General features: G+C 43.0%; 1 protein-coding gene across 1 annotated transcript in view; it reads right to left on the minus strand.

Moving 5' to 3' along the window:
* The window catches only part of PAPPA (pappalysin 1), a 181,902-nt gene that overhangs the window by 146,995 nt on the left and 18,089 nt on the right, over positions 1–16,818 (minus strand). Inside the window, exon 2 of the mRNA XM_026860379.1 lies at positions 7,719–8,787. Within this exon, the coding sequence (XP_026716180.1) occupies positions 7,719–8,787 (1,069 nt within the window). The remainder of the gene's footprint in view (positions 1–7,718; positions 8,788–16,818) is intronic.

Here is a 16,818-nt window from a genome sequence, read left to right on the forward strand (position 1 = left end):
GTGAATCTGGCTTTAATGGATGAAAAATTACTACGGCTATCGACATCACACTTTTTTACAACACAGCTTTTATGAACACGTTTACAAATATTGAAGTGGTTCCAGCGTTTCTCAGTAATCCTAAAAGATCTGTTGTGAAGCTCTGCATAGCCCTAAGGAAATTATTACCAGCAACATTCTGTAGCCCCTCTGATCATCCATGGTCTTCATCCTTCTCAAATATGTACACGGACAAAGCTTTAGGACTATATGACAATTTCAGTGGGGGTCTTGATGTACAGCTAATGGAGAAGACATCACACGTACTTTGAAACTGGCCTCGCCAATCACTCGGCACAGCATATCTTAGTGGTGGACAGGTGCAAAAGTGATGGGACAGCTCCCCACTGTCCCGATCCTAGGGTGTTAGAGGGACAATTAATTCTTCTCGCTGCAGTTAAAAGATAAACCAAGACATTCACTTTTTGGGTTTCCTCTAGTCCCAAACTGGGCAGAGGAGAAAGTAATGAGCGTCCTTGGGGAAAGAAGGAAGACAGAATAGGGAGGAGGCAGACAGGGACTTAAAACATCAGGAACTGGTGCCAAAAAAGTTCAAACAAGGGCCAATAGACAGGCTGTGCTTCAAGCTGTTGCCTACAGACCTATCACTGCATCCTTTCTCCTTCAGTCTTTTACAAGACCTTCGTCTTTTCCATCACCTTTCCATTTAGTTAATCCCCTCCTCGCTCTGTTCCAGCTATCAAATTTAAACATACATACATACCCAAATCCCCCGACTTACACTCTTCATACCTCTGAAATGTCCCAACAGACCAACAAACTAAAAAAAGGAAGATTACCAAAAATTCACAAGCAATGATTTCTTGAGAGATTTTCTTTTTTTTTTTTTTTTTTAACCAGATCAACTGATTAATTTTGGGGAAAAAAGGATAAGTTTTCAAGCTCATAAACCTTTCTTTGTATTATTCTTATCTTTTTTTCTTCATAACACTATTAATTGGCTTAAGAGAAGACCTCTCCCCTGCTGCTGAAACCTGCCTTACTTGTAAGCTTCAGTTCTCCCAGCTACATCAGGAACATCATTGCTTTGAAAATCATAGCACTGGCACACTATTACCTGTTTCTTCTGTCCGGAACTTGCAACTCTTCCCAGTCTTTCCATCACATCTACTGAGGCTGCAGGCAAGTCCTCATGGCATAAAGGTATTTTTTTACCCCAAAAAATAAACCACTTACAGAAATTGCTGTTTTCTGAGTAATCACACTTGTGGGTTGGCTTTCTCCCCTGGCATTAAGTTCACAGGTATTGGGCAAGGTCGAGCTGCTAGGGCAGTATTCATTCCTCTGCTTACATCGACATTTTCAGCTGAGTCTATATAAAGAAAATTCACCTTATCCCTCTCACCCCTTCTCCTGAACCCTGCGAACCCACTATGTGAAGGGACCAGTGAAGTCGAGGGTTTGAAGAGTGGCTGCACGGAGCAAACTCCCCCAGGACACAGCACTACTCAGCATCATCTCTTCTGAATTATTTCTGTACATTTCCACTGGCAGCAGTAGTGAAGGGATCCTAAGGAAAAAACCCTCAACTGAGGTAATGTTTGCCCAAGCCCAGCAGTCCACGTAAGAGGGAAAGTCAAATGCACTGTGCTTACGGGTGGTGTAAATGGAGCACGGTGGAGGTGGCTGCTCTGTATTTCCCCAGGGAGCAGCCACTACTTGCAAGAATTGGACTGAAACCCCTATCAGAAAAGAAGTCCAAAAGATAGAATGGGGATTGCAAATATAAGTATTGCACCTGGTTAAGCTTGCCACAGAAATAGCCCGTGCTTTGCATCTTTCTCTGTGTGAAAGGTGCAACCTCCTGAATTTACAGAAAGCTTCAGCTGCCGCTAATTAAAAACGCAAAGGGCACCTCACACCCTCTACTGAAGAGAGGTTGTACACAAACGGATATAGGAGAAAAACAGGGTGATTAATGCAAAGCCCCACAGCACTTGAAAGAGGCATGTTGGATGTGATTAAACTGTGGGTCTGTGTGTGAGACAGTATAATTTGAATTGATCAGCAAAGAGAATAAACCAGCATATATACACTGCTACTTTTCAGAGCATGGGAGGGGATGAGCTCCACCTTGTCTGCTTTAACAGAGGCTGGTGAGGGGTTGCTGGAGAGTGGCCATGGGGCAGCGGCTCCTGGAGGATGCAGTGCTGCAGAGCAGCGAGGGGCACATTCAGTCCTTGCCAAATCTGCAGACTCTGCACTTGCAAATCTTCCATGTGGAGTTCCAGAGCCAGAGCCAAATGGGTCTGCATTAGCACTGAAGAGTATAATAATACTTTAATCTATTGTCTCCCACAAGGATTCTTAATGATATCTGATAGTTTACTCCATAGATTTTATAGGCTGTCTTCATTCCAAGCATCCTGCAGTTTGACCAGACAGTGATCTTTTTACATAATGGATAATGTCCATGAAAGAAACCATGAGTCCTATGAGTCTTGGGGAAAAAATGTTTCTTGAAAAAAACTGTTGGAAAAGATGACTGTGGGTCAAGCTAAATTGAGCAAACTCCTACTGTTCCTAGGGTGTGCAATCGTATACGTAGAAATAGTTTCTTTAGTACTAAAGTCCTGTCTATAACAGAATTCAATACCAGGCTTATAAATGTCAGTTGCTAGCATGGGAGCAGATGCAACTCCTCCCAGCTGATTAACATCCCTGACATCTGGAATAGAGGACAGAATAAACAGAAAGAACAGAGGATTTCCTGTTGGGATGTGGCTTTTGGGTGACAACTACCAAGATACAGCAAATCGGTCCTTGAGAGTGTTATCTCTCCACCTCTGAAACAGCCCTGGGGATGGTAATTAAAGATCTGGACATTTAACACTGAATCCCTAGACAAAAACTCAGGTATTTTCTATATGTCTGTCGGATACCTGTGTGAATGCAGAAATCTTTGATGTCAAGAGCTGCACAATGGTCTCTTCGAGGCAGGGGATTAAGTTCTCAAGCTTCCTGAATTGAAGAGCTTTGATGAATTTCTTCTGTTCTTTTTAGTGTTTAGGATTAAGTGGAAATTAGTCCTCTATTGAGAATCGAGGAGTATTTCTTACAACTCCTCTAGCTCCTAGAAAAGGGCATTAAGTATGCCTCCCTCCTCCAGAGTGAGTTGACCATATTTTGCAAAGAAGCCCCATGAAAAGATTTCCAGTGGAAGAGAAGGAAAAAGAGATAAGAGCTTGATCTGATCAGAAACTCCAAGGAGGAGCCCTGAAGTGCAGCCACAGCTCAGCCATCTATACAAGGTGACCTAGGCTGTCGATTAGCCGGCCATCGTCTCCTTCCAACACTACTGCTGCGATCCACATGGCTGAGCAGAGTGTGCTCTTCATACAAGGCTCTGCAATACTCACTGCTGTTCAGAACCACTACGGAAATTTCTACAACTTGTTCAAACGTGTATTTAGGGTCTAATTTACGTACGCCTGGAATGTGCCAATGCCCTTAATCTCGAGCGAGCTGATGTGGTGCAACGCTAAGCTTTTCTGAACTCACAATACAAGTGTTGGAAAAGATCACAGAAAAGGGTGAGATCAGCAGGACACTGGACACTCTTAGGTTTGGTGTCACCCTGAGTCTGCAGGAGCTTGTTCAGCTCATCCCTGTCCCTTGCTTAGGCAGAACTGAAGGGTTGTGGGAGCCTTCAAGGCACACATGTGGATGTTTAGAAAGCCTGTCTCCAGGGTCAGTTATTCTGAGGGGATTTCCAGCAAGTGTTCAGTAGATTGTATGAATCAAGGGAGATTGAAGAGACTCCAGTAGCTTTTACTGTTTCAGGAATTTCATCAGTGTTTTCCTAAGAAGGCATCAAGGGGAGTGCTTTCTTATCTGCCCATGCGATCCTGTGGTGCAGGCTGATGTGCAAGCCCAATATTACATAAAAGGAACGGCTCAGTTAACCATAGTATGGTGCAAGAATTTGCCACATCAAATGGCGCTTACGGAGCATGATTTCCTATGAACCCTTGCTGTTTGTTTCAAGTTTTTTGAAAAGGAGCCATGGTAGGTGTCATGAGCTCAAAATCTTCTCTATTTTGTAACCAGCAATACCCCAAAAAATACAAGGAATGTGTCTCTCTGGCAAGTGTGTTTATCCTTGCTTCTTCCCTTTGTATTGTGCCACACTGTATGACCTTAGCATGTTCTAATTTCCCAGAATTAGAGAAATAAAGAAAAGCTTAACAATATTTGTAAATCTTGTGCTGGGACTAAATACACTCTTATGAAATTAATAAAAAGTAGTGAGGCAGATATTCTTGGATAAAGCCTGCTGTGTGGCTAATGATAAGCAGTCCTTTGTTTTTCCCCTGTAGGCTATTAAATAAGAGGAGAGATGGTCTAGTCGGTACCACAGTGTTACCAGCTTTTCTGTTGAGCAGTTATGAGAGGAGAGTCCCCATCCATCAGTTCTGTCTCTCTGAACTGTCCTTCTGGCAAGATTCTTTACAGATATGTCACTGTACTTAAATGCCTATGCACTAACATTGCTGCTACCTGACTATGGCACAGAATCTCAGCTCTCTGGAGGAAAAAGTTTTTTGGAGAGGTGCCAGAAAGCGAGGTTGGAAACAAAACAAAACAAAAAACTCTGCTGCTGGGATCAACTCTAAAATCACCATAGTTGCACCACAACAGTGATTGAAGGACACCATCAAAATACCTGAGCACTTTGTCCAAGGTGCCAAAAGGATCACAAGAAATTTGTAATGCAGACTGGGAGTATCTTGAAATTGTTCCAGTGATACCACATCTGTGGTTGCACGAAGTCAAGAAGCTTTCACAGTTGTTTTTTAACAAGACACATAGCAGTTTTGTCCCAGGATAGAGGTTTGATGGACTGGGACTGAGACAGAAGTGACTGGAAACGTATACATAATCTTTTGGGGATGAAGAGGGTTCCTCTTTATAACAGCATTAATCAAGCATTAACACTTTTTGGTTGGTTCCAAAGGACAAAAGTATTTGAGGGATAAACTCTGTGTGGTGAACAGCTGGCTACAACTGCTGACACTAAGGATGTAGAAGGGACAAAACCCTGTAGCATCTGAAGGCCCCTCCAGTACTAAGGAAGACTGTGAAGAGTCTTCACAGGACAAAGCTCAGGAAACTTTTTATCGGTACCATTTCATCTTTTTTTTCCACTCTTCTCACCAGACTGAAGGCTCTTTCCCTTTCTTCTGCTATTGTTAAACTGAACTTTGGCAGAGGAAATACCTGGAATGAGCTGTGAGCTCTCAGTGGCTATGGAGATGTCTTCACTGATGTGGTGTGAGGCCTGCACTAGAGGGGACTGAGGACTCTTTGCCAATGAAAGTGATGACAAGAGGGACTGGTGATGCAAAATGGGCCCAGATGGTGCCAACTGAGTCACAGATTTTGACTGAGTCACTCATTGGCATAGAAATCTCTCTCAAGGGGATGATGCTGAGGGGAATACCAAAGCAAAACATAGAGCTTGAATCTTCACCCTTTTAGTCAATGAAGGCATTGCTGCCAAAGCCACTGCCCTAAACCTGTATTTGTTAGCCTAAATACTCCAAGCACTGTTCAGCCTTACAATTCTCATTGATAAGTCCACAGACCTAACTGCCATACGGAGTGCAAACACCCATCATAGTGGTGGGTATGAGCTTAGCCTAAGCACATCAGCCACCAAATAAAGGCTCCAGAGAGATGAAGTATCTTCTAGTGCCCTGCTTGGTTTCATTGCCAGGGATCAATGCTGCCTTGCAACACACAAGGATAAATAAATAAAATCTAACAGAGGATGAACTCCAACATCTTTGGAGGATCTGTGGATTTTCTCAGGCTCTACACTGTGGAGGAGGACCTTCAGGCCTCCCTCACTGACTCCAGTGTGTCAGTCAAGAGGAGGTGCTGCTCAAGCCGGAAGAAACACGTAGAAGATCTGTGAGCTCAGTGTCATGAAATGCAACTCCTCCAGACAAGTTCAGCAAGGTGGTTGTATGGCAGGAACATAAACTGCGTACGAAAAGCGACGATGATGCGTTAAGGTAACTTCAGATTTTGGAACTAAATTTCTTGCTTGCGCTTGTGCAAGTACAATCTGTGCAGCAAAAAGACTTCATTTGAAATAGAAACATCTTTGTATGTCAGAATAACTTTAAGGCACAGTCTTAAATCTGTCAACTAAAATTTACAAGGCTTTTCTTGTTTCATTTTGTATGGGTATTATGCTGGTCACAGAACAAGTGATAAAAGGGTACTATCAGATTAAAAATAATGTATTTTTCTAAAAATTGTCATAGCTGTTATAACTAACACCTCGAGTTCTCAGAACTACGGTGCTAAAACAATCCAATTTGCATTATGCCTTTGATGATATTTGCTTAGTTGTGTTCCTCTCCAGTTGAACAGTATTAAAAGATTGGTATTTTTCCTTTCAATATTTTCAATCATTAGTATTTAAAGTATTTCCTCATTTGTGCTTTGTTCACTGGCAACTGACTGAAGTCAAGCTGAGCTACAAGGATTTTTTAAAAAACAACCTCACTGGAGTTTAAAAAAAAAATAAATGGAAAGGAAGCATTTCTTTGCAGCTTAATTATGTGTATTTAAGGCTCCAGTAGAGCTGATAATGTTGTTTAAAAACTTCTCTCTTCTAAGGAAGTTACAAATATAGCCTGAATTGCTATAATGGAAAGGACTCCAGAACAGCACATACTTTCCCTCTTAACCTGAACTTTAGTGTTGACAACACAGGGTGTTCTGACCATGAGGTTTTCCCCCATGACTCCATGAATTGCCTTAAACAACCTGTAACATGGCATACAGACAACAGAATTTCAGCTTTAACCTGCATCTTTTGTGTGCTTATATTTCGAACTCATTCACAGGATACACTTTTTTACTTAAATATAACAACTCTTATCTGAAGATGTCCAAAAGCAAGTTGGAGAATTGTGGGTACATGGTATTCAACTGATGCACATTATTCAAGGATGCCTCTCTTCAGACTACAACACAAAGAAGCCTTTAGGTGAGGATCTCTGGATTTTATAAACTCACTCCACCCACAGAAAGTTGCCCTGCCATTTGCAATGAAGTGCCATTACCCTCGTTTTCATATATACAAAAAGGGGAGCAGAAGAGTTCTATTACCCACCAATGTGTGAAAAAGCACTGCCAGGATCCTTGTACCCACCTCCCTGCTCATAGCCCACAGACCCAGCTGTCCCTCCACAGCCGTGGTTGCAGAAAGCTGTACTCATAGCACTAAGAATATAGAATCACCTACCTGCCTACCTTCAAAGAAGTACTACAGAATTAAAGTCTACCTAAGAGTATTTATGTTCTGTTCCATGCCTGAGGGGCTCTTCCCTCTCCACATACATATGAGCTTTCTACGACATCCAATCCCCACTCCTAAGAGTCTACGGTTAAAATAAACTGCAAAGCTACAATATACTGCTCATAACCAACAACTAATGGGTGTCCCAAAGCTGGCAGCTTTGGTCCTGAGATTGCATTTGGATAACTGTAATGTAAGCCAAATACTAAGAGAAAAAATATTAATTACAAACTCCAAAACCCATAGTGACAACAACACAAGGGTTCAACAGGCAGCAGGCTGATCAATACTAGGCAGATATTCATTAATATGATTGTGAAAAGTTTAAAAAATTGCCTACCTGTAAGGAGAATATGGGTCAAAGCACGTCTTGGTGACTTCTGTTATCTCTGGGTTACAGCATTCTCCACCATCGAAGTTGTATCTCTCGTAATTACAATCCATGTCACACACACCATTCTGCTTCTTCTTGTTGAAGAGCGCGTGGCGTACATGTCGGCAGTCTCCGCCGTCGTACCCAGTCAAGGTGTGGTTGCACTCAGGATCACAGTTCTCATCTCCGATCTTGCTGATATCACAGTTGGCCAGGATGAGTCGGTGGCGAAGGGAAGAATTCTTCACCTCCAGCACCTCCAGCTCCCAGGTGATGTTGTAGCGGCTGAAAGCCTCATTTAAATGCTGATGCTGGAACTCAATCTGCTGCCGGCTGACGGTGGGGTTCTGGTGCTTGTCATCGTAGAGATTTACCACACGGTAGCGAACGATTTTGTTGCGGCGGAAGCTGGGGAGCTTGTTGTAGCTGGCGATTACGTCTGTGTTGTCACAGACTGTCTGTCCGCAGAGAGGAGGGTCTAGACTGGTATCCAGCAAATAGCCATGATGATAGCTGAACTTGCTCTGAGGACTGCTGCCATCCTTCATGGGAGACCAGGTGTTTTTCACATTCAGTAAACTGTCTTGAAGAACTAGCTGAGGTAGAGGCGTGTCTTGTCTGTGAATTGCCTGGCCCATGTCCAACAAGATCTCCTTCTGAGACCGGGCTGTCCTCCAGAGGCTGAAGTGCTCTACATAACCCCGATAGTTCTGGTTCAGGGCATTTCCTCCAACCATGAGCACCTTGCACTTCAAGGTCAGAAGACTGAAGATGCTGCCCACTTGCTCTCCACTTGTGGCCACCTGGGCACCATTCACATAGAGTTTCATCAGGTGCCCGTCATACGTGGCAGCCAGATGCACCCACTGGTTGGGGAGGTAGCTGCGATGTGCTGCAATGGTGGTTACTTTGCGAGCACGGTCCGTCTTCAGAGAGAAGAAATAGCGGGGGTCTCTATTCCCCTGGTCACTGATGGTGTTAATCCCCAGGACCCATCCTCGGTCACGGGAGGTGTAAGAACATTTGTCATACAGTCCTATGTGCCCCCAAAAAAGAAATATGAATAAATAAGGATGACAGAATAAAGAAATTACTCTTTAAATTGTATTAATCTCTCTCTCTATGCATATACACACTCTCACCTACGTGTGTTAGAATGTTAGTGTATGATTATGGGAGGTCATGATAAGATTTGCTATTAAAGGTCAAGATTTGCCACTTGCATGTACAAATGACATTCCCCTTTCCTGACCAAAAGCCAAAACTCTTGCAAATTCCTATCAGCAAAATGTTATACTGTGCATTTGGTTCTTACCATCACTCAAGCCATATATCATTAGCTGAAAATAAGAGCCGTCTTGAGAACTAAGCCTTGTTGATCACACTCATACCTCGTAGCCCTGAATTCTGTATTCTAATATAATCCAGGGGAGAAACGGGTGTGAAATCTAAGTACTGCACAGTTTGAGAGACATTGAGCAGCTTCAATGACCTGGATGGTCTCAAGCACCCAAATCCTACAGCAAGTGAATGGAATGTGTCCAGGCTACCTTCAAATTCATGGCCAATAAAAACCAGTACAGAAACGGTATATACTGGTATGCTGGATGTGCTGAACAAGGTCTATACTACAGCAGAAACATGAATGATGGACAGACATATTCAGAAAGATTCCTGCTCCCTCACACACACACTCACTGACAATTTGGTGCACCACGGGGAATACACACTAATGATTTCTCTCATAGACAAAGCGTGGATCCACACCTAAAGCTCTCTCAACCAGTCTTGACAGCTCCAAGTGGTGAGAAGAGCCCACTGCTTCTTGGTTTGGGACATGAGATTTGTCAAGTTAAAGACATAATTTTCCATCTTTCAGTTCTCAAAGGCTGCAGGGACACCCCTCAACTGAAAAAATAATCGTTGGAGCCTTCAGCACCAAAACAGCCTTTCTACTATCTTTCTACTATCAGCACATAGAAAACAATCCTTTCCCCAAGCCTCCACTTCCAAAAGCCTAAACGAAAATCATAAATCTCTGACAGTTCAGTCCTCATGAAAAGACTAAATATCCCCTTACCTCACCCCTGCACCCTCACCCTCCCAGCACTACCACCAAATAACATCTTCTGCTTCTGACGAAGTTGCTCAACAGCCATCTGTTAACAATCACTCATTAACAGTGCAGTCTTGTCTAGTATCAACAGAGCAAAGGTTACAGGAGCATTCACTGTATTTTTCCTCCCCTCTCCCAGCACCCACCTTCCCCCCACTCCTCACACCCTTCCCCTCTACTCCTCCTCCCCCCATAAAAAAAAAGTCTTCTGATGGGAAAGTTAAAAAAATTTAAACAGGACTTTTTTCTCCATGCTGGTATTTTGCTAGGGACTCTGAGCTCCCCCTTTTCCTGTTTCCTTTGGAAGAGAGATCCCAGGGTTCGGAAGGTAATGTGTTTATTCATCTGTAGGGCGCACTCAGTTCAAAACCTTTTCGAGACCAGCTTCTAGTTTATACTGCTACTTCTGATCACGAGAAAGGAGAGGAGGAGAAACAGGGAAGGAAAAAACAAATATGCTCAAAAAAGATGACATATGTTGGGATGGATATTTACCCGAGAAATTTGTGACACGAAAGCCAAAGCTACCAATGACCTGGAGTCTGTTTTTTAAGTGTTTTTAGATTTTTCTTTATGGAATAAATATTTTTAGAAAGCATTCATTTTCAGATGTATGAGAGCCCATAAACATCTGTAGTTTTATGATCCTCAAATGAAGGTATTGTCCAACGATAGTGGGTGGATAATACTGCAATGAATGAGAAGACAGCTGGCAAGACAAATCCCTCTTCCAAGTAAGTAATTAAAAAATAAGTTATAAAAATTTCAACTTATCATAATAAGACCATTAGAGCTGGTCAGACATTTTCTAAGAGAGTTTTTGCCTGTCAAGAAATGCCAACATGGCGAGAGAGGGAAAGGTGATGCAGAAATGGGCTAGACCCCACAAATCTCTCTGAGAAGCTGCGGGTCTTCACCATGGCCAGGGTCAGCCCAGGGACTCCCTCGGCTGTTTGACTGCCAGCACAGGTCAGCCCAGCCCGGCCATGCGCCCCACTGTCTCCTGTCACCTTCGCTGTCGAGCAACCTGCAGACCGCAGGGCAGCTGCACAAGCTCCACCTGTTTCTTAAGGCATCCAACATTCCTGCTGTTGGATGGGCAGCTGGAAATCCTCAACAGGCTTCTGGGGTCTCCAGCTCTGGGGAAGTCCACAATACAGTCTTTAAGGGTCACTTTTCTTTGTATTTTTGTACTGACCAGAGCTGGAAATATTCCCCCAAAGAACTAATAAATAATTGTGGAATGGAAATTCAGGTTCCTAGCCAGCATTAAAGAACATCTTCCTCTCTCTCTGAAGTGCTGCATGATGCTAGTGATTGACCTCAGCTGAACAGATGGAGCTGCTGGAGGAATACTACAGAATAGTAGCAATCCTCCCTTGCCTTTGAGCATTTAAACCCTGATGTGATGCAACGTGTCTTGAGTTTGTCTCAAACAGCTGCCATCAATTCAAGATTTACAGGGAGCCAAAGGAGGGCAGAAAAAGAAAAAAAACAGTGACAATAGGGACACCACTGAACATGCCAGTATGAAAGCTGCTGAACTAAAACAGTCTACTATTCCAGTTCCTTACATTTTCTAGTTTAGGGCAAAGGTCATTACTGAATCCATATGCCACGTACAGTATTCTTTTCTCAAACTTTTACTATTACAGACATCCAACTCTTGATGAAAAGATGGATTGAACACAATCCCTTCAGCAGCAAGACTTGTTTTATTATTCTTAAGAGAAAGGAAAAGAGTAAGAAAAGGGATAAGAAACCCACACTCCCTATAACTTGCAAAGTTGTACCAGTTCTTTATGACCTTCTTTTGCTTGTGTGTTATACCTACTTTCCCAATCCCTCACTTACTTTTGGCTTCAGACTAAGAATCCTCCGGCTAAGGGAGTGTCACTTTTCCGTTTTGTCCCCAGCACAATGAAACTAATTTCAGATGGGACTTTGGATGTCATAATAAAAGAATTTATTGCTTCTTCTATGACAACTAATAAGGGCAAAGCCATTGGAAGAGGGACATGTGAAATAATTGCCAGAACTTCTGAAAACTGAATAATTTGATGTTTTCACAATTTATTTCAATTTAGTAAAAGGTTCCATAGCCATGAGTTATTTCTCAGACATAATTAAGAACATTTTAAACAAGAGGAGGCCTCTTTTACCCCAAACAAGGCTGGTTTTGAGTAAAATCACCCCTTACAATGGTTGACACTCCAAATTTCAAAACTCAGCTGTGACCACAACCAAGATTTACATAAAAACCATACAGAGTTTAGATTCTCATTTACACTGAGAATTCTTTACAATAATGCGGTAAAGGACATTTTTAGCTACTTAATATCCCTTTACAAACCAAGAGTGGTGTAAAGAGGCCTCATGGTAAGTGAGACTTAAGCCAATGACTGTAAAACCACAGTTTGGCGAATATGCCTGAAGTTTCTGAGCCAAGAAATGGTGCGAAATAAAACTGATGTTTGTTTTCCCCACAGCAATTAGATTAAAAAAATATGTAAAAGCTTCATACAGCAGCAAAGAGTTTTCCTCACTTCTGCTTGCCCTGAGTTGCTAGAAAGGGATGGAGCTACAGCTGAGAAGGATACTGACAGCCCTTATAACTTCTTAGTCTGAAAGATCTTTTCCCTGTAAAGCTTCTGTTTCTGAAACCCAAGGGATTAAAATGGAATTTTATTTTTTATTAAACAAAAAAAGAAGAGGTGCTAGTTCAGCTTTCCAGTAAGAGGCATTGGTAACCTTCCTTCCCCACAAAGGAGTGAGTCACTTTACAGACAACTCCAGAGAAGTGCATGAACAGACTAAGATGCCACATTCCTGTATGTTTGGCCAAAGACAGACTTTGATGGCCCACGAGGCTCCTTTCAGTCCCATGACATTTGTCCCTTATAGCAAAAGTAAATTCCTAGGCACCCAAAGAGTGGGGAGCTGGAAAACTAAAATCCAAAGGCCGAAAGCCAAACGCCAAACATGGAAAACCAGAAATATAGTCTCTCCCTTTTCTTACAAGTGAAATCTCAGTTCTCTGGCTACTGACCCACAACTGCTCCAGTAACAACTGTCCAGCTGAACTCTTCTAGGAGGGCCTAACCAAGTCCAGTGTATGATTTATATCCCAGTTTGCTTTCAGGACTTTGCTGGGGACTTAAATAGAGCCACATCCTCACAAGGGCCCTGTGCACTGGACAGGATTTGGCAGCATGAGCACAGCGTGTAGCATCCGCTGCTGAACTTCTGGAAGAAAGTCCTGGGTGAGGGCACGAGGCAGTGCTGTAACCAAACTCGCGATGCTGACGTTGGAGCAGATGTGTATCAGCAGCAGCCACAGAGAAACGGGAACTCACAGCTAGAGGCTGTAGCTGCTGGAGTCATAAGTAGCACTCTGCGGGCAGAGTTTGAAAGAAGAGAGGCTGAAGTAGCCCATGCAAGCTGCTGTAATCCACTTTAATATTATCAATAACAGACTCCAGGCTTCCCTCCCTCACTTCAGTGCCATTTCTTGCATTTTGCTAACAGCAATCTTCCTGCTCATCAGCCTAGCCATAGAATTACTTGAGAATTTAATTCTTTATGCAGAAAAAATTTCCCCACTTTGCTGCACAATTGGAAAAAGAAAAAACAAACAAACAAACAAAAAAAACAACAACAAAAAATAAAAATAAAATGAAATAAAGAAAAAAAAAAAATGGAAAAGGACTTGTTATTTTTTTCTGTTCCCAGAGCTGAGAGGCTGGGGGAAGGGGAAGAAGGAGGTCAGTTTGACTTTGAACACATCAGGTGTGCTGCGGAGCCCGTCACAGTCGTGCAAGGCAGAACGGAAAACAGTGCCCTGCACTTCTGAAAGTTGGCTGTGCCTGTTTTGCTGGGAGACTCCAACCAGAGGTGACAGGACTCAGTTATGAAAGGGGAATTTAGGTCAACAATCAAAGCAGCAGTCAGGGGGCCCAAGAACAGGGAGCTAAAGGTTGTGGCTGTTTTTTTCTTTAGCATGCTTTAATCGTTTAGTATCAAAGCACAGAGGAACGCTTGAAAGAGCAAATATTCTACAGGAACCTATAGAAAGCTTTTATCTGTCCAGAGGAAAATAATTAAAACCGACAGATTTGGGTTAAGTATCCCCATGTTCCATGCAATTGGATAAGTCAGCGAAGATCCACTGGAGCAGTTCTTGAGTTCTGCACTGGATATTTCATGGTATGACGTTGAACCCAATATAGTTTTACAAAGGGGAGAAATAATCTCTCCTTTCCTTTGCCATGCTTCCCCCAACCCCCACTTCCTTCCACAATAGTTAAATAATTCAAAGTCCAGAGTACTTAAGGCAACATCTCTGTCTATACCATTTCCAACACAGCTAAGAGGCCTCCTGAGGTCGCCCCCCGAGACGAGGAGTGGCTCAAGCAAACCACCTGAGACTTGCTCAGGTGGCAATGTACTACTTAAGCGGGCAAAAAGGGGATGTTTGCTGCTGCTATCAATCTAGCTGAATTCACACCAGATATTATCATTTACAAGCTATGCAATAGGATTCAGAACTAAGACAGAAGGATGGAGTTCCTTTTGTTTTGACATGAAAGACAAGATCTTCATCATGTAGAACTACAGAGCCTAATACAGCTATGCCTATTTAACATTGAGAATTTGGCCCAAGGCTCTTTGCAATATCAAAATCTTTATTACCATTGTCATTTAGCATTAAATTAAGCATACATTCTGTACCATTTCTCAAATTCCCAGTCACTCATACGCTCGGTGAGATACCTTGAAGCCTGAAAACAGGGAAGTGAGAACAGCTTAAACAGCAAAACATGAATTTGTAGTGGCTGGTTAGTTATGAACATTACATAAATCCTTCCCTTCTGATAATAAAATCGTGTAGGCTGCAACAGAGCAGCCACTGGCATGGACAATCATATTAGTGACACTTCACTGAGCCTATTGTGAGAATGTACCCACTAACAGTATATAAGAGCTTGCTGCAGGTAGATCTGGTAGGCAGGGGCTAGTGAGAAATTATTAGATTGTGAGGATTTTGAGGTATAAGTGAACACACAACGCTGCATAACCAGATGGCACAGAGGAGCAAGCTTCAGTCCTTGCAGTATTATAACAGGGTCACCCTCGGACTGGGTGTTGCTTTTGCAAGGGCTCCTTTGTGTACAGCATCAGCGTAAACAAGTATTAGTGGGAAGGTTGGCTTCTTATCTACATCTCCCTAAGCATTTCACAATAAAGCTGCAGAACCAGTGGAGACTGGTACTCGGTTAACAAACTGACTGTTTATGATCTAATAACTAGGTTTAGGTGGGCTTTTAGATGGATAGCAAAAAGCACATCCTTTACAAGGGTCAAACTTCAGTCCCTGCTATAAAGTCTGGGACCATGGGAACATCTCAGAGAACAAGAGTAACGATTTTCTAATATCTACAAGACAATTTATTTCTCCTGCCTTGTTCTCAGAAACAACTGAATATTTTTGCTTGAAGCTTGGAAAACCAGTATGTGTCCATGTTATTAGAGACGATCATAACACTTGCAGACACAGGGACAGTATTAAGATAGTACAGGCAGGCTTTGTCTGGATACTACTTCACTTAAAGTCATAAACTCTGCAGCCATCAGCATGTTCCTTCAGAGAATCACTGGTGTATGTCATAAATATGCGAGGCTTTGCACCAGTCTTGAGTCCAACAAGCATTCAGGTTGGTGGATGCCAGTTTTAGACACTTTACTGTGGCCCACTGATAATAAAGCAGAGTTTAGTGTTTATGGAAACCCAGATATCCTTCAAATATAGGGAATGGAAAACCCTCAATAAGTTCATCGGTTTGGCTCAGAGGGACGTTAAGACACCTCTCAACTTCCAAGCTTATCTCTGCTCACTGATCAGCAGACCCAGGTTACGAATTAACCATCCTATTGTAGCTGAGGCAGTGTATTCACCTTTAGAGAGATCCAGCATTAACAGCATTCTCACTTTAAAAGCAGACGTTGCAAAATACATGGATACATATCAAGAGGCATGCATGAAGATCATCCATCTTTCACAGTCACATGCACAACACACACAAAACTGGAAGCGCACACAAGCCTGCAAAAAAGGACATAAATACAACGGCACACCAGCATAAGGGTCACTCTACACACGCAGACAAACGTACCCAGCAACACGCTCGGTGGAACATACGTTATCTCTGCTTCCACGTCTCCTCCTTCCTGCACTATTAGCCAAATACTGATTAGCTATCAAAGCCCTACAGAGAAATTTACTCTTGTGCACGCTAACACGGAGTGGCTTTCCTCCCTTTGGTAAGAGTTAATGCTTGAGAGCAAACATAGACAGTATCTTCTAGGGAAGGAATCGACGCACAAGTACCGTAACTTCCAGGCAATCTAAATGATAAAGGGGTATTTCTGGGCTCCTTTTAGAAAACAGCAGAGAGAATTGATCATAAACTGGGTCAAGATAGGTCAGCATACCTCAGAGCAGATCAGATGGCCAGAGCATCCCAGGAGGAAACGTTCTCCTGGAAGGATTATTAGGGGCACATCTGTGCCATCGGATGACCGTGCACAGTACCCATCAGCGCACTGGGAGCTCAATATGGCATTTCCTCTCAATATGTGCCTTGTGCCTGACAGGCACCGCGACTCAGTCAGCTGCAGTGGCGGCAAAGCGCCACAGTCACGCTGGAAAAATGCCCGACGTGCTGCCCTACGGAACCCCCTCGGTGGCCAGAAACACGGAGCAATGAGAAGTGGAGGCCTACGCGTGAGACTGCTTGTGGTGCTGATCAAAACACACAGCCAGCATTGAAGGGGGGACAACAACACAGCTTGTTTTGCTTTTTAGAATTCCCTTGTCTCTGACCTTTACAGCAGCTTTAGGGCAGCACTGGAACCAGCTGAGCAGTTACTACTCCCAGCTGCAGAGAGAAG

This window comes from Athene cunicularia (genome assembly GCF_003259725.1).
Source record: "Athene cunicularia isolate RWA chromosome 17 unlocalized genomic scaffold, athCun1 chr17_part1, whole genome shotgun sequence".
NCBI lineage: Eukaryota > Metazoa > Chordata > Aves > Strigiformes > Strigidae > Athene > Athene cunicularia.